The following is a 19,687-nucleotide window of genomic DNA, read 5'->3' as shown; positions in this document are numbered from 1 at the left end:
TTATGTTGTATTGCCACCAACTAGAGTACTGGGTTGGAATTACTTATTGTTTGTTAAATGAAACCTGAATGCACAACAGTGTACATTGAAGCTAGGTTTCATATGATGCTATTTGTTAATACACTTCTGTGTATGCTAAGAAGAATAACATTTTCTTTTATTCGTACACAAAACAACTCGTAATTCATAAGATCTATGACGTGTTTTATTAATAATGTGATATGATTTGACAGAACGTTTACAAAACACTAAAATTCGGTATATAACATACTCGTACATTACGACAGCCTTGAATTAACTTGTAAACATCCAAGTGTTAACACGTGACATATCCGATAGTGCTGTCATCTGTTGTTTTTAAAATAATGTTTGCCCCATTTTTAACGACATGTTTACATTTTTTACACTTTCTCTAAATGCAAAGAGCTTAAAGGATAACAATAAATCTTAAATCCGGTAAATATGCATGATTTTCTTCTTCTTTATCAATGTAAGGTTCAACTCAGGAACATTTAATTTTAACTTAAAACAATTCTCACATTTATTAAGACTTGAAAAAAAGTTGCATATGCAGTTTAAGGAGTTTTATTTCTCCAATAAAGTGGTAACTGTGTGTAACAAATTATCATTTAAAAAGACATATAATACAACATCACAACTGTTTACGAAAGGTACGGATAAATATTTAAAGGATCAGAGCTATGTATATTGATTTGGTTTTTTGTTTATCATCTGGTAATGGGCGATGATGGATATAGTGCGGTTGAAATACATTTTACATAACCTCTTTCTCAGAAAAAAGTTTGTGATCGATCGAATAAAGAATTTAGTTTTTACAAAGAGACAAAAGAAATTAACACTCTTGTCTGATGCAAATATAATTTATTGTAATCACACTTCGCCAGCAAAAGAACATTCTTAATGTTCGTTAATTAACACTTCATGGGAGTGACCAAGTACTTACCATCACGTGACATGCCGACAGCAATGCACTTCTTCAACCGACAGTACTGACACCTATTTCGGTTAATCCGCAGGATGGAGCACTGCTGGTTTTTGGTGCAGGGTCTGTATTGGATCTTCTGTTGAATACTCCTTCTGAAGAAACCCTGTTTGGCAGAAGAACGACGACGAATGAGTTTTAGAGTTCTGCCACTCTTAATCAAAGAATACACGACCGCCATTTTAGAGAGCGATTCTATTTCTTACTGTTAAATGTAAATCAATTACTTTGTTCCAACAGACCAGGATAAGCAAACCACCCCAATCTAAACAGCAACAGCAACTTAAGTTTATTATATTAGGGCTTTTGAGTCTCGTTAATTTTAACAAAAGAAATGTCTTCTACTTCTGTTAGCACTGGTTTTTTGCGTCCTCTCTTGGTAATACTTTCACCTAGAATGAGACCTGAAAGTGATAAACAAGCAGAGAGTAGGCCATAATTGAGGTCACCTCATTTAGCCTGTTTAATACATATTTACCCTATCATTATTAAAGTTTTGCGTAAGAAAGCTCATAGCGCATGCTCATTTCTCTTGTTTACAGCGAAACCCAGTAATGGGTCGATGACCGGTCTCTGTGACACATTTTCAATGAAAGTAAAAGTATTTCCTGACGTAACAAACTGAAAGAAAGCGAAAGTGCATTCAAGTTCACATGCTGACGCATGCGCACTACTTGTGCAAGATATTACTGGTCTAGGAGAGACACGAGGAACACGAACGGCCATTCACCCTTACGTATAGTTTAGGCTACGCGAAAATCGTGGTCCTCAACCATGAATCCATGTTGCAGCTGCTGGCTGCATGTTGCCTTTTCTAGTCAAAAGGGTCAGAAGGAAACAGTCATTAATAGATCAACGTTTAATGTTGACAAAAGCTCTCAAACGAAATAGAAGAACTGAGTACTCTGATATACGGATGAGGGAAATTAGGAACCCATTTTTATAACATTATGCCAAGTCATATTATTAGGTGACATAACGTTGATAATAATTAAACCCCTAACACTAATTTTAGCGTTACTCAAGTTCACTGCTGAGTTATACAGACCGGTCTGCTAACACCAAACCGAAAAGTTTTATGTTAATTTGTATCATAAACGTTGATTTATATTTTAGTGTTTTATTGTCACCGCTCACTTACAAATCGTTTTTACAGTAACTGTAAGATGCTACCCATAGTTTGCCATGTAATTATGTTTACTTTTCACAAAAAAAAGGCCTTTTTTTTATTTGATATGTACTTCATATATCCACAGTTTTTCACTCGCAAACTATGAGCACTAAATTAATGGGTGTAGACAGATTTCGAATGTATTTTTTCAACATATCTATTAAAATTATATTGGGCCCGGCATGACCAGGTGGTAAAGGCGTTCGACTCGTAATCTGAGAGTCACATTTTCGAATCCCCGTCGTACCAAACATGCTTGCTCTTTCAGCCGTGGGGGCGTTATAATGTTACGATCAATCCCACTATTCGTTGGTAAAAGAGTAGCCCAAGAGTTGGCGATGGGTGGTGATGACAAGCTGCCTTCTCTTTAGTCTTACACTACTAAATTAGGGACGGCTAGAGCAGATAGCCCTCGAGTAGCTTTGCGCGAAATCCAAAAACAAACAAGATAAAAGTGATATTTGATATTTTAGGAGAATTAGCTAAAAATTCGAGAACGAAATAAAAAACCGTAAATATTTGGTTTCAAGTACTTTGTTTTGCATAAATACCGTAGTATTTAATGTTTGACAGATTAAAATAAAAGCGAAAGGACTGACATGATAACCAAGCGAATTACAAAGACGAATAAATGAAAGCATATCAGTAGTACAACAAGGTAAATGATATGACTGACATAGCTATGGAAGATACGTGAAAAAATATCTGAATGTACAGACTTGGAACGATTAAGAGTTAACACACACCCTTAAATAATAAAACAAATGAACTCATTCCACCTGACCGAACACCCCCTTATATATATATTACTTTGTATCGCCAAAAGCAAGCCGAACACAAAAATAAAAATAAATTAAAAAACGCTGCAACAATTGAAAGGATCCCAGGGTATGAGCTATAATGTGAGATATAAAATGTAACCTAAGTGTTGGAGGTGGCTAAGGGTCCACATTGCGGTCGGGATACACCGTCTATCAGTCTTATCCTCCATTCGCCAGTCTCACATAAAGAAATAAAATAAAATAGAGGAATAGAAATTGAAATTAAAATAATAGATATAGAAATTGGGAGACCGAGTTGTGGGGGCTCAAGCCCACAATGTCCCACATCTGTATCATACTTTACTGCCTGCAGACAGTTATGGGAAGGTGACTGCTCTCCAAATTAAAGAAGAAAGAAATAATAATAAGGTACTACCATTTGGTGATAACAAATTAATATGATTAATCAGAAGTTTGGGTTTGCTGTTTTTAACGCAGTCCTTACTTTTGATTTTGTTTTAATTCACTTACCTCTATCAGTATTAATATTCTCTAAATATACAGATTTGACCCGTCAAATATATATATTTACCTTTTAAGTCCTACAACTGTATTTTAACGTACAGAAACTACGAGACTAAAAATTGGTGTTTGTTTTATATTGAATACCACAATGTGTTACGTAAATATAGGCTTTCACAAGCAGCTTCGCTCTATAACTAACAATTAATTATTAGAACGTCCATGATTTCAACAAGAGCTCTGCTCGTTGTACCTACTCTTCATGGTCATTATTTTATCGCGTAAAATCTCCAGATAGACGTTGTAGCGGGTAATGACGGGGGAGATTGCACTTGCTAATTCATGTTTATCTTTATAGATACCTAATATCATTAAATAATGGATGATAATTAATCTCCTTCAATAAATATAAGTACGATCATACAAAAATGTGTTATTGGCAGTTGTGCTATCGCAATTTTTTTAAGTTTTTAATTTTCGTTCATACAACAGAAAACAATTCTTAACACTTACCACAAGCTCGTTATACTGAGGTTTTTAGTCAAACAGATTTTCACACAATCCTAACAGATATTGGTTTTACTGAAATGGCGTCTGACTCCTAACCCTTTCTTCCGTATTTGTACGACCAGTTAACACTTGTGTGGTTCAGTCTCCTTAGCTGACCATGACCCACTGCTGTAAGTTTATTCTTCCCAGAACACGAGCTCAAGGGCGGAAGGAAACGACCGGTTATTCACCTCAATTCGCATACCCACCCTGAACTTGAAATTTAAGAGCCAATAACTTTCAAAGACGCCGAGACATTGGCCAATGACAGCAGGTCTTTATTTCATTAATTTTGTTTATGTATCCAGTCGTGGTTTCTTCTTAAAGAACATAAGTGTCCATTAAATAAAGAAATGAAGGTTATGTTCTTTTTTAAGTGAGGAGATAACGCTTACAGGCCAACGAACCCACACTTAAAAGTAACATGTAATGTTTGGAAGGGAAACTGATTAGCTTGTTGCAGGTGCTTGCTGTGCGACCGCTCTGTACAGAGTATGGTCAACGACCTCCTAGCCCAGAGAGAGCGAGTTTCAAGGTTAACAATGACTAACATGCCGCAGCCATGTTACCATGGAAACAAACCATAACACAGCTCAAGGTGCCATTCACCTACGATGGCAGCTGCAGTCTTCTTTGTTTTAGTCTAGCAGTTTTCAAAATAGGTCCATCACATTTTTTTTTTCCGTTTACAAAAGCTAAAGAAATATATGGAACATGACGAACCCCTGATAAAACAAAATATTCTTTCTTCCGAAGTGCATAAACTTAGCTAATGAAATTCTTACAAATCTCTACAATGCGCTAATCTGGACTGTTATTAAAAGAGAACAGTAACAAACCAGCTCATCAGTACAGTTTGTCCTACTGGATTTTGTTTGGTTTTAATTCGTAAATCAGAATGTGACGCATATTTTAGCATCTTCTAAATTTGCATACATACTTGTATGTTATACACCGTATAGTAGGTTATATCGATATTCTAAATGGCATATTAATATTCGTTTAAAAGAAATGCTATTTAATATTTTACACTGTTTGGTCAAGTGGTCAGTAGCCAGTCATTTCAACATCAGATATGTGTCTCAGACAAAGAACTTTCGCATATTTCCTTTGAAGCATGGTGTTTACAAACAGAAGCTTAGCTTTGTTACCTAGTATTTTATTTAGACAAAATAAATATAAGAATCGTTAAATACGCCATTACATCAAGATGATGGAATTCGTGTTCTCTTCGTGTCTATTTCAGTTTTACAATGGTGCCCGAGGTATCATGCGAACAGAAAGGGAAAAGAAAAAAAGAAATCAAATCTGTTTAACTAGAACTAAAGAAAAAACAGTCAAAAGGAGTAAAACAGTCTGTAATCATCATTTAATCAAGAATCATACCAGTTCATTTTCAACAAAAAGTAGTCTTATGCTAGCTAATTCCTTATACACATACAAAAGTAATATTTTAAAACGTTTAATATGTAACAGAATTACCGTAACTCTTAAAACCATATTTATTGTAATTCCAAGTGTTAATAATTTAACAAATTTCTTACCTTGCATCCTTCGCAGGAATGAACGCCATAATGAAAACCACTTGCTTTGTCCCCACAGACACGACAAAGAACAGTTGTACCGTCAAATTCTACAAAAAAAAATGTATTTTTAGAGGACAAGTTGGTCGATCCATATCATACATATATATTTTTTTAAAAGCTGACGTTTCTTATTTCGTCTACAGACGTTTCAAAGACAATTGTAATGTAAATTACACTTGCAGAATCTAAGGACATTACAATTCATCGGGTTCTCTTGGAAGCTTATAAAAGTTTTAAAACATTTAAAATAAACTTTTTGTCTTCATGTTTATTAGATAACACAAAAAGCATTCGTTAGTTATATTTCAATTTAAAGTGAAAGGAAATACGTAAATAGAATGACCAAATCTTAAGGTGTCCATATCTACTGCAACGTCGAATTATATGTTTCATTAATTGTGTGCACCTAAAGTTTATTTCACAAAATACAATAGCCAAGTGAATGGTTGTCAGGACAGATGTATGTACTGAAATTACGATGAACAATCTCGAGCTGAGATTCACAATTACCTTTATTGACTGCCTTGCGATGTGAATATTTTATTTCATCGAAAAAGAAACTCACGAATATTCTTCTACTAGTGGTCACTAACCTTGGATTCAAGATAGAAAACAAAATTAGACTGGGTCGTTGCTCTCTATTCCTATTTTCCGACAACAACAATCAAGATGAACTTTTGAACTAGTAAGGTCAACGCTTTTGCATTCTCGAGAAAACAAAGCGAGAATACGTTATGTTTTCGTGTTTTCTCACTTAGCATGTTATCTACGCAATTTCGTTGTTATCCTCTAGGTAGCGCTCCTTACAAATCGCTTCTGTCTCTTGCAATTTTCGATAACCTCCACGCGCGTGCTCGGTCAATGACCTTGACTTGACTAAACTCAGACGTCTGTCGCGGTCGCTAAATCGACCACTTGACTGCGGTTAAAGATGTGGATGTTAATATTATTCTGTGATATACCGAAATCAACAGATATCATTGAAAACAGCAGATTAACTATGTCTGAGACTAAGGGTTGGAGTATCCTCAATATTATCCTCCTGATGATCATACCTTGTTTCCGAGTCAGTAAATATAATTAGAAATCAGCTAGTTGATTACAGTAAACAAAAAAAACGACTCAAATATGCCCAGTATAAAATAAAATATACTTCTTAAATCGAGCAGTATTATTTTTAGTCTAAAAAACTACACACTAGAGTTAATGTAATTCCTTAGCCAGTTAAAAGATATTTTCAAATTACTCCAATTGAAACTAGAGAAGTTAGCCGTAATACTCAGTTTGACCACTTAAGTTAAACTTAATGTATCTCTTCAGCGAGCCAACAAATATTTTTTTCACAAAGAAGTTAATCCATGTAACACAGATATGTGTAAAATTACATTATGCCTTAGTTTAAATATACTACAAAAGCGACTAAAACGGATTCGAATCCCCATCGCACCAAACATGCTCGCCCTTTCAGCTGTGGGAGCGTTATAACGCTACAGTCAGTCCCACTATTCGTTGATTAAAAAGTAGCCCAAGAGTTGGTGGTGGGTGGTGATGACTAGCTGCTTTCTCTATAGTCTTACACTGTGAAATTAGGGACGGCTAACGCAGATAGCCTTCTTGTAGCTTTGCGCGAAAATTAAAAAACAAACAAACAAAGAGAGTGGATAAATAACTTACTAATGTCTGACATCAACGATCTTCGTCAGTGGCTAGTAGTACTTACATAAATAACTTTGAATAAACCCAAATCCCCTGAATTCGGTTTAACTACCAAAATATTGTCCAGCTGCATCTATTAAGTGCACATACTAAGAAAGCTAAATGTGATATGTAATATAACACATCATCTAATTTCAATCTTAAGGAACAAATAGAATATCAATACAATTCACTGAACAAAGTGTGTACTTGTAACAAACATCTCTTTATATTCTAAGTAAGTTTTTAAAAGCAAAATAGTTAAGAAGCGTTTGTCACCTATTTTCAAGTCGATTCCAGGATCTTTTTTGTCAGTCTGATGATCAGGGGCGGGAAGGGTTCTCAGGAGTTGCAAGTCTTTCTCACTGATTATCATAGTTGCCCTTGTTACTTCTACTAATTAGAAGAATATAAAGTGAACAAACCGTCCGCCAACAGTGTTAAGGACTATTCAGTATTATATATCACATTAGAGTTAGCACGGTCACACACCCAAGTACAATGTAGTAAGGTCTAGTGGAGCTAAGTTCCCGCTTGTGTTTCAAGGTTCCGAATGCTAGTGAAAGTGGTCCAACACGAAGTTAAGAGGACGTCGCTAACCACGCAGCCAGAGGCGGAGAGCCGTGTTACGCTTTACAGAAAGAAACTGGTACTGCTGGTTGCAATGCACGTGAATGATAAGTTATGGGAGAAAGCTGAGCGCTTGCATCGAACTGAAGTACAAGTTCAACATTAATACTTAGATGTTTTTTGGGTTTTTTTTTTCTAATTGTGACTGAAGGCTGAAGGGCCAGTCACATTTGCCTGAGTAGCACAATGCCCTTTGTAAGGTCTTTGCTCATTGGCTGTTTGCCAAATAAACTCCGCCCCATTTGCGTTTCCAGACTTAGACCTAGGAGTTCAGTGACCGATAAACCAGAGGGCGCAGAAGTTGCTATACTTAAAATATGTGCACTAAACACTCTAATAAACCTCTGGTGGCTGGTTCGCATGTCAAGGAGAGTACATGGAATCTTATGGCAACATACTTGAACAAACTATTGATTGAGATACGTCTGGTGTGTTACAGTTCAACGTACTGTCTTCTAACATAACACACGTATTCGCATCCAATCCGAAACGCTCTAGCTTTGTCACGTCGCTCAAGCAAGTAATTTATTGTTTCTCTGCCACCTGCATCAAAAATAAGCAGTTTAATCACTGCACTCGTATAACTGTACGCTTGTTTAAAACCGATTATTTGTCACAGATGCATTTTGATACTGGTGTCGTGAAAGACGACCTTGGTATTAACGTGTGCGAGTCGGGCTTGCCTCAAACTAACTACCCTATTTCAACAATGTATCCTTTATAGTTCCACTCTTCCAAGGTCAAGGCAATCAGGTCGTTGCGCCGTGTCCTGCATCTTAACACGAATCCTTTCTCTTTTTAAGTACTTAACTGCATCAACAGCAGGGCGTCAGGAATGGGGGTACACGCTCGTTTATCTCCGAATCTCAGGAAATTCTCCAGACAAACATCTAACGAATGCTAGACCTATTTCTCCCCGTAAATGTAACAACGTACTTACGTTTTTTAGTGTTAAGAGGTCTCGCGAAGGAATCAACTTTGGTCGACTCGTGCAGAGTATGTAATATAGGGTGCAACATAAATATTTGCTCTTACGATAACACAAAAGCCATACTGAATCACGAGAAATTTGTTTGACTTCCATAAGACCTATCTATCAGAAGGGTTTATTCACACCTTCTACAGTTTCACACAAACAAGGACGGTTAGAATACCCTACTTAAGAATGATGAGTCAGTTCTATGCTTTCCAAGGTTGGAGAAGTCAGAGAGCTTTTACATAAGAAGATTACAACATCTATGACCCTGAGACATCGTGATAAGAAACGTAGTCACCTTATAGTCACCTTCACATGTTTAGTCACTCTTAAGGTTTGTCAAAACAGGTCCTTCAATCATTAACAGTTAGACCTCCGTTGCTTTCGAAAATTAAAGCAGATAGCTTTAAAAGATATTATCAAAATATTCCTTTAAAACAGAGAACCAATAAATTTTTAGTTTTTTTTTTTTTTGTTTTGCAAATATTGTATAGGTAATTAACATTAATCTGTTCACAAATATTTCCAAAAGAAAGGAAAATATATAATTAGATAGTTTTTATTTTGTTATAAACGTCGCAACAAGCCGTTCGTCTTTATTAAACTGTTTTTCATATTTATATGATATTTAGGGTGTTTTATAGAAATGCCACATCAGGCTATCTGCTGTGAGGGGGATCGAACTCGTGATTTTAGTGTTGTAAATTCATAAACTTGCCCTTGTCCCAGCGGGGTACAGATATTTTGGGAAAACTACTGTCAACTAACCTGTAATTGTCAGATATTAAGGAACTTATGACACCATATACACGTTTATTATTGTCATTTGTTTTTCAATTTTAAAACTTTACAAAACTTTGCTGTTTTGGTACCCGTAGGAATTTCTCTGCGTTAGAGTGTCTGCTCCCGCTCCACACAAATCTGCTCCTCACCCTCAGAGAATCAGCAATAAGTTTATGGACTTACAACACTAAAATCCAGGGTTAAATTCTTCGTATAACTTAACTTTGGGCTACAACAATATCTATACATAGTTGTTCCTACGCCACTGACGATTCTGGTGGTGACTTATTTTTTTAGATTTGCTTTGTCACATCATATGGGGGGAGCAAGGGGAAAACTGCATTCGAAATTTTGGGAGTGTCCCTCAAATATAATTTATAGTTCTAGATGCCTTTCAAACTTAAAACAACCTCAACAGTTATGGTAAAAAAACGATCATTCTCTTTCCTTGACCTAGATTTCCAATCAGCCAAGTTAGCACAACGTTATCATGGCCTGAGGCATTCTAAAGACAATTAACAGAAAGCCTTAGAAAGTGAGTTTCGAGCTCTCAACTATTTATTCTAAACAAAATATTCTTAATCTCAGATGATTACAGATCTTTGGAAAATGGCAAATAATGTAAAACTTAGACATATTTAAATAACTGTTTTGTTTTGTTGGTTTTTACCTGATATGCCTTCGTTTTGCTAGTGGGGCGATATTTGCTATTTTCAAACCTAAACATCACCTTATGTAACATGTACGATATAGACCAATTCAGAACTACTGACAGAGCAACTAGTCAGAAGCACCCGCCGCCTAAGTGACAACTTTTTAACCAAATTGCGGAACTGTCACGATTATAACGACCTCACATCCGAAAGTGTAGTTGATTGCATCTCGAACCGTGGACCCTCCTATTCAAAACCCTAAACGACACATTCGATGCACCTTTTAACTTAATGCTTTGTTCTATAAATTATTTTCTATCAAACTTCTTTCTACAAGCCCCCCGCTAGTACAGCGGTAAGTCTACGGATTTACAATGCTAAAATCAGGGTGTTCGATTCCCCTCGGTGGGCTCAGCAGATGTGACTTTGCTATAAGAAAACACACACTCTTTCCACATATCCGTTATGTAGTTTCTTATTCCATTAATTACTTTCTACGACATTTCATACGACGTATTTATTATTCAGCATATCAGTACAATAAATATTCATTAAACCCTTTATTCTTATGTTTTTCAATGTAAACTTCATTCCATTAGTAGCCTATTACAGCTTTAAAAAATCATTACTTTGAATGTTGCTTCTACAGTAAATTACGTTTTTTAAAGCCAGACTTCATTGGTATAAAGCTGTGAAAAGTCAAACGAACGTTCACACTGTACATAGATCTTTGTTTTTGTTGCCATAGTAACATAGCTTGTTGCTGATTCTAGCGATCTGAGAAGCAGGGCATTGCACTATAAGCAGGAATGATAAACAGTTGCGATCAAATTGCACCACAATCTAATCTAAAGGTTGATATATACATACACACACATATAAAAGATATATATGTATCGTGATATTATCCGTTCTTGCTGAATGTTGTGTTTTTGTGGACATCTTTATTTACTGTTTGCTATGATAACCCACAATGGTTTTATCAAGAGTTCAATTAACTTAAGAATCATTAATGGAGGTGGTGATCAACCGATTTTTTTATAGAAGTTTTTTTTCTTAACTATTAACACATCAAGTTTATTACGACTCTGCGTTGTTGTTTTTTGTTATGTAAGTCACAAAATAATTGAAATAAAAACACCATCAGTATTACAATTAATCCTACTAATTATGGCCCGGCATGGCCAAGCGTGTTAAGGCGTTCGACTCGTTGTCTGAGGGTCGCGAGTTTCAATCCCCGTCACGTCAAACATGCTCGTCCTTTCAGCCGTGGGGGCGTTATAATGTGTCATTCAATCCCACTATTCATTTGTAAAAGAATAGCCCAAGAGTTGGCGGTGGGTGGTGATGACTAGCTGCCTTCCCTCTGGTCTTACACTGCTAAATTAGGGACGGTTAACGCAGATAGCCCTCGAGTAGCTTTGCGCAAAATTCAAAATAACAATAACCTACTAATTATTGCTGGAGGGTTCTTCTACATATATATATATATAATTTTTCCACATAGAATTAACAATTTAATTCATTATTTTGGCCAGTTTTTGACTTTGCCTGTTTTAACACACACACAAGTGCTCTTAACACACAAAAGTGATTTCCAGCGGCATGTCTAATGGCTTATAACGCTAAAAATTGGGTTCCAGTGGCCGTGTTGAGCAAAGCAAAGATAACCTATTGTGTAGATTCGCGCTTAACAACAAAGAAACAGAGATTAGTCTAAAAGTATTCAACGTGATTCAGGCAATTTGAGAGAAAGACAATAATTCAGCACTTTCTGAAAAAACTGGTTCTAAAGAAACCGACGACAGAAAGCACTCTCTTAAGTTATTTGAATGATAAGGGAACGAAATTCTATGTTCGGCAAAATACTGTATTTTGTTTTAGGCTCAGAACTTGTTAATAACCTTCTCCAAAAGTTTTTTTTTTTTTGTAGAGATTTGAAAGTTATACTTCAACTGAAGTGTCTTGGTTTATAAGTAAAATTGTATTTAAGAATGACTTTCCTTCAGACCATCACTTCCCTAATGAAAAACAAAGAAAATATTCATGGAAAATGAAAGAGTTACGTAGTTACACTTACAGGTTTCTATTCGACTTCTGCCAAAAGCAAATGCTTGGTAACTAGTTGACGTACCAGCTCATTTTGTAGGAAAAATATAGGGTTCCCAATGGTGACATGGAGAAGGAGGAATTCAGATCCTAATGCTGACTCTTCATTCATTCCTTGAAAGCCCTAAGGGTATATGTTAGGTTTGCTGGCAATCGGTTTAGCGGTTCTCCTGTTTAAAGCACAGGAAAAACATAGGGTCTCGAGGAGTGAATGACATAAGAGTCAGACCCAAACGTTGATCCCAGCCGAGACATTGGGTTTATATATCCCTGCCAACCCGTGACCCTGGTTATGAGCCGTTAGTCTTTGTCGAAATACAGGATGTTAACTTCGATCTCCGATTTGTCATCTCTGCCTTTACCAATACTCCCTGAAAATTTTCACTTTAGACTGATGTCCAGAATTAATAATCCCAATCCACTAACTATTAATAGGAAGCTCCCCCTTGTTAATACTGTTACCTTTACGAGAGGAGTTGTGGAGGATACTAATATCCCTGAACACCCCAGTTGAACAAAGTTTCTTTCCTTTAAAATTAAGCATCTGCCATATATATAAAGAAAGGAGAACCTTTAATTCGTTGTCTGGTAGCCATAAAGGTACGTGTCAGGTTTGGCAACAATTTTACTGGCTACTCGTAGGTTATGAGCAGACAAACACACAGAGACTTTGCCAAATAATAGTTTACAAATTTAATTCTGAACAAAATTTCATTCGTACTAATATCACAGATACAGATAGACTAACAAAAATGAGAGTAAACCTCTATCATAATCTCGTTTCTGACATTTGAGTAAAACACAACTTGTTCTTCGCTCTCCCTCTCTCTTTATTTTGTAATTTATGTACATCTTACTCTAGATACACTATAGCAAATTCTTAGGAATAGAAATTTAAACGTTAACGAAAACTTAATCGTATTTTTTTCTCGAGTGCACGGAGAGAGAACTGGACTAGTTCTCCTGTTCAGCTTGACGAGGACTTGAAGAATGATTCATGGAAAATGAAAGAGTTAGAATTTCACAAGCACGTGTGTATTATTTTCTTTTGAAAATATTATTTATCTGCTTTAGTTAACTGTAGTTGTCATGTATTAAACGAATTAGCTCTAGCCAATACTTCTACCATAACCTCTTGTCTGACCTTCAGTGACCCAGTGATGTACAAATTATTATTCTCGCTTCTGTTTTTTTTTTCTTCTTTTTCGTTTCGCGTTCTTCCAAGAAGCCCTCGTGTGAACTCTATGGGTACCGCGAAATTTCTAAATAAAAGCAATAACATCCTGCATGTGGCATTCGATAAACTTTACGAGAAGGTAGGAGTTGAAACATAAACCAATACTTATACATGCATAGCAGTGTTATAACTTATAACCGTTCTGCAAGCAACTTTCGTAACTCTGTTAAAATTACGACGAACAACAACGAAGTCACACAAAAGACCAATGTGGTACTGAGCTTGCAGAACGTTTCTATATTTTTCTCCATGCACGTGCTGACATACAAACATTCATACTTTTATTAACTGTATACGTTTATTTCTTCCATGATACATTATATACTTGTCCTGTGAACATATGCCCTAAAGGAAAATACAAGTATCTTTATGTGGAAGTTTGTATCGAATAGGTTTCTATTGTGTTAATGAGTATTTTCATCAACTGTCTTTCTATCGTTTGGACACTTGTTTTTCAACAATTATCGCTCATCGGATGAATGTTTGTCCAAAGTTATCATTTAATATCTTGGCATTTGCTCTAAAACAGTTTTATTTTTATTGTGTGAGCATTTCTAATACACTAACTTTCATTTGTGTGAGCATTTCTAATACACTAACTTTCATTTATGTGAGCATTTCTAATACACTAACTTTCATTTGTGTGAGCATTTTTAATACACTAACTTTCATTTGTGTGAGCATTTCTAATACACTAACTTTCATGTGTGTGAGCATTTCTAATACACTAACTTTCATTTGTGTGAGCATTTCTAATACACTAACTTTCATTTATGTGAGCATTTCTAATACACTAACTTTCATTTGTGTGAGCATTTTTAATACACTAACTTTCATTTGTGTGAGCATTTCTAATACACTAACTTTCATTTGTGTGAGCACTTCTTATACACTAACTTTCATTTGTGTGAGCATTTCTAATACACTAACTTTCATTTGTGTCAGCATTTCTAATACACTAACTTTCATTTGTGTGAGCATTTTTCTTCAAACAGTTATTCTGCTATACTGTTAAACTTTGTCGTAAGATACTTATCTCTCTATTGCGAGTGTTTGTTTTTTATACGACTATCTTTCTATTCTGTGGACATTTTTCCTAAACTTTCTTTCGTGAAAGCTTGCTCTAAATCAATTATATTTTTATTGTGTGGACTTGTATTCTTACTCGACTAAATAATTATAAACGTATTTGTTATTTTATCGGATGCTTATTTTGTTGTATGGACTTTTGTTCTTACCCAATTGTACCAGTCTATTTGTATTTTTGGTCGGTTTTTATCCTTATAAATTTACAGTATTTTGTATGCAATATTTTGTCGGGTAATTCTCATTTTGTTGTGTCTATCATTGTTCTTACACAATTGTACTAAGCTGTGTATAATATTTTCTCGTATAACATATTTTTATTGTGTGAACTTTTACTTGTACCTAACTATATTATTCTGTGTGCATTTTTTCTCTTAAAATTAGGTTTTTAGTGTGTTTCTAAGATCCTTCTTTTGTGTGAATGGTTGTCCTAGACAACTCAGCATGGTATGGAGACTGTGTTAAAATGGTTATTTTTCTTCTGTGTGAGACGTTTGTTTTAAAGCATAAAATAACACAAAATCGTGTGTAGAAAAACGAAAGACAAAGAAAACGTGAAAATGAAAACGGTGAAATGTTATTAAATAACATATTTTCAAAAATCTGACATAATTTTTGAGAACAATATAGAAAGAGGTTGTTAATTGCAAAGTAACAAGCCTTCAACTTCGTTCCTCTTATAATAATATCTATAAAGATGCTCAGCTGAATGTATATATTTGTTATTGGACGACTGGTTCGTGTGTTCGTGGATAATCGTCCTTAAACAGGGCCTCTTCGTCTGTTGCAGTTAAATACAAGACACATACATTTCAGTGTTAATTGTCTCTAGTTTTACAGGGCGTGTTCCAACCTTCTTATATCACTTCAAAAAAAGGGTTAATAAAATTATTCTGACATTAACTTTCCAAGCGCAGCTCCAATGATCTTGCTAATTTTTTTTCGATGGTGTTTAAAATCTGACTTATGGTTAATTACAAGTTTAATATGACAGTAGCATACACATCGAGAATTATGGCCGAAAATTTCTCTGAGATCAAGTGTAGTGAACTGAGGAAGCAATGCATTATTATAACCATTACTAGTGAGAACGGTATATTACATTTACTATGTTAATTACTGGGTTCATTTGTGGTTCTGGTCTCTGAAGGTATATTGTTTATATCAGAAGTGAATGTTAATCGCATATATGTCATTCAAAATATAATACAAATATATATAAGTGATACTTACGTTAACAGAACAATTACCTTCTTTTATGTACACACATATAAGAGAAAATATTTACATGTATGCTTTAAAAGGTGTGACCATACTATCACAGACATTGAGCTACTTTTGTATATGATGTGGAATATTTCTCACTTAGCTACAAGTCTGTATGAAAGTTATAATATATCAACAATTACAGTATTGAAATTATTTTGTATATACCACAAAAACTGATTTAAACGGTGCGACATCTATAATTCTGTTGTAACACTTGGTACTTAGGATCGTTAAACCGTAAACGCTAGAAACTTTAGCACAAAGTTTTGTGGCATGCTACCGATTTCGGGATGTCAACGAACGGACAGACCTCTTCTGTTCAACGACAGTGAAAGTGTTACAGCTAACTAACCAGGTTTTTAAAGCTCTGACCGCTAGGCCATCGCTCTCGTAGCTACGCAGGCAAGCTTCCTTCGGTCTCACGAAATAATTTCATGCGAAACACTTGGGAGTAAAAAGAAACTGAAATTCATGTTAATATATGACATTCAATATTAAATTGATGTGTTTTGTATTTTTCAGTTTGTAATAGTAAACATTTAATATCTGACATTCAATATTAAATAATTTGTTTTTTTATTTTTCAGCTTATAATAGTAAATAGTTAATATTTCACATCTCTGCCTACGTGTCTTTCTGATCTCTATATTTAAGTTTCCCCAGACATCTATTATTTGCAGAAATAAATGCATTTCATCAATTTGTCGTATATAGAGGCTCCCTGGAACAGAAATATTCGATTGGAGATAGTTATCGATCATAGAATATAAAAAAAGTAGTAAATTGATTCTTGTACGTAGATTGAAAATATTTAAACTAATTTCCATGTCATCGCATCTAAAACATATTATCTTCCATTTTTAATATGATGTACCTGCGTAAAATGCTCGTAATCATGTTCAATCTAATTTTATACTTTGAGTATCATTATATACTTAGTTTTACCATTTCAACGGTAGAGGACTGCTTTGAAGACATGAAGTTTCATGTTTTTTATTTCTGCCCACTTGACAAATTTGTTTGCAAATTATAACCAATTACGTGATTATTACTGGTATAGAAATTATCTTTCAAAATAGAAGAATTGTATAATATACTCCTGAAAGAAAATTGGAGGGTTATTAACAAATAGCTAATCTTTTACGAAGGATTACATTGCCTCTTATAATGAGGGTAACAGTAAATAAAACATGCTGAACTCATGAGACAGGAAATCAAAACGGCGGAACTTATACTTTTAACCTCTTTCTCAGTAATGAAGAAAGAAAGTGTTGTGTGATAATTTAGCTCTAGTAACACTAGTGTAAAACCAAATATTTATTTGTTTGTTTTAATATTTCTTGCAAAGCAAGGCCTAGCCGTTTCTAATTTTAAACTGATAGACCACAGGTGAGAAAGCTAATCGACATCACGTATTCTTGAATTAATTTTGTCTGTCAGATAGAAGGATTTGACAGTCGCTCATATTGTGCAGTCACGGTGCTAAGAATGGGGTGCGTTTTAGACAACGGTTCGTGAACTTGGAATCTTCGAACTCACAGTCCTGGCCCACTAACCACTACGTCAGGAATGTTTCCATTTAGAATTCATGGAATTCACTAAAATAATACTGCCATTTTCTTCTGATGAACTTAATACAGAAAGAGTATGTGTTAAACACAATGAAATATTTACTGGCTAACAACCCTCTAGACATCTCAACGGAAAGTCTGGGAGTAATAACGCTAAAAGTTCCAGTTTCGATACTCGTGGTGAGTAGAGCACAAATATTTTTTGTGTAACTTTGCACTTAATAAGAAACAATCCTTACAATGCTGATACTGAGATATTTATGCTCTTACAATAGAGAAAGAGAAATGTGACGATGTTATTCTAATGTATGAAAAATTGGTAGACGCAAATGGATGCAGAGATATATACAGAAATAGTGAAAAACAAGGCCATGGACAGATATATATATATATATATATATATTAGTTTGTTATAACCAAAAACAAGCCGAAACAAAAATAAACGCTGCACTAATTGAAGAGTTTGGTTTGGATTTCGCGCAAAGCCACACGAGGGCTATCTGCGCTAGCCGTCCTTAATTTAGCAGTGTAAGACTAGAGAGAAGGCAGCTAGTCATCACCACCCACCGCCAACTCTCGAGCTACTCTTTTACCAACGAATAGTGGGATTTATCGTCACATTATAGCAATCCCACGGCTGAAAGCCGGAGCATGTTTAGTGTGACGGGGGTTCAAACCCGCGACCCTCAGATTACGAGTCGATTGCCTTAACCACCGGCCATGTCGGTCCTGTAATTGAAAATGATTCAGACTAATATAATTAGTCAGAGGTTTGGATGTGTTGTTATTAACGAGGTATTTCCTTTCGATTTTGTTTACTTAACTTTATCAGTGTTAATTTTCTCTAAATATATATACATATAAATAGAGAGAGAGATAAGGAAAGATAAAAACATATATTACCAAGTCGTGCGCAGACTCGATGTTAGTTATGTGATGCGCAAATACGCAGAATGTTGGCTTTCCTGTCAGATACTGTTGCAGTAACAGAAGTTCACTCACCTCGCGGGCGACGAAGAGATTCACGATCACGGTGTCAAGTAGAAAAAAAAAAATCCGAGAGAAACGACCTTTTAAATCGATACACCTTGTTTTGTGTATGACGACAGGTTGAGCGAAACGCGAGATGGAGTGAGATTTCAGCGGCGATCAATAATTTGCACGCTTCAGATAATTTTTGTCGTGATTATTGGTACAAACATATGCCGCTAGGTTTACGACTTGAATGTCCGTAGGTCTAATGACATTGTATGTTTTGATTAGGTTTCGTAACACCTACAATGTGATCAAGATATGAAAAGGTTAACTAAAAAGGAAAAGGAAGCCGAAAAGAAACATCTCATTCACCTGATCTAACTTATACTCTGATACGTATAAATACTGAAAAAATGACGTATTCGTGGAAATATCAGTGCATTTTTAGTTTATCTTAATGATTTTTATAACACATATTTGGATACAAGTTTGTAATACGAGCATACTTTGGAGTGGGTTTAAAATTTCCTGCAATCCAAATTAGTTCTCATATAAACAACAACAAAATTTGTTTGATAGATGAATGAGCAGGATAGTTAATTACAACAGCACATCATATATATACAACTGTACATCATATATATATATACACAACAGTACATCATATATATATATACACACACAACAGTACATCATATACATAACAGCACATCATATATAGATATATATATATATACACAACAGCACATCACATATATATATATATATATATATACATAATAGAACAGCACATCATATATATATACGAGGGCTGTTCAAAAAATACGCGGACTGACGTCATAAAACAAAATGTACTTTATTTAGAAGTTACAGGTCTGGGACCCCTTCAAAGTACTCTCCTCCCCAACGCACACACTTATCCCAACGGTGTTTCCACTTGTTGAAACAGTCCTGGTACGCTTCTTTTGTAATGTTCTCCAGCTCATTCGTCGCATTTGCCTTAATCTCGGGAATCGTCTCAAATCTTCTTCCTTTCAAGGGTCTTTTGAGTTTGGGGAACAAAAAAAAATCGCAAGGAGCAAGGTCAGGTGAGTAGGGGGGTGGGGAAGAA

At 35.2% G+C, this 19,687-nt stretch overlaps 1 protein-coding gene across 2 annotated transcripts in view; it reads right to left on the bottom strand.

The window, feature by feature from the left end:
* The window catches only part of LOC143228995 (nuclear hormone receptor E75-like), a 79,595-nt gene that overhangs the window by 6,807 nt on the left and 53,101 nt on the right, over positions 1-19,687 (bottom strand). The window contains exons 1-3 of one of the 2 annotated variants that reach the window (XM_076460592.1): positions 7,567-7,964; positions 5,551-5,639; positions 965-1,109 (exon numbers count right to left, since the gene is read on the bottom strand). In XM_076460592.1, coding sequence (XP_076316707.1) covers positions 965-1,109; positions 5,551-5,639; positions 7,567-7,663 — 331 coding nt within the window. In that variant the 5' untranslated portion in view covers positions 7,664-7,964. Of the gene's footprint in view, positions 1-964; positions 1,110-5,550; positions 5,640-7,566; positions 7,965-19,687 lie in introns of those variants that run through there. The other variant, XM_076460593.1, reaches the window with a different exon arrangement.

This window comes from Tachypleus tridentatus, chromosome 10 (assembly GCF_004210375.1).
Source record: "Tachypleus tridentatus isolate NWPU-2018 chromosome 10, ASM421037v1, whole genome shotgun sequence".
Taxonomy (NCBI): Eukaryota; Metazoa; Arthropoda; class Merostomata; order Xiphosura; family Limulidae; genus Tachypleus; species Tachypleus tridentatus.
Note: the sequence above shows the minus strand (reverse complement) of the source record. Positions and strands in the feature narration are given on the sequence as shown.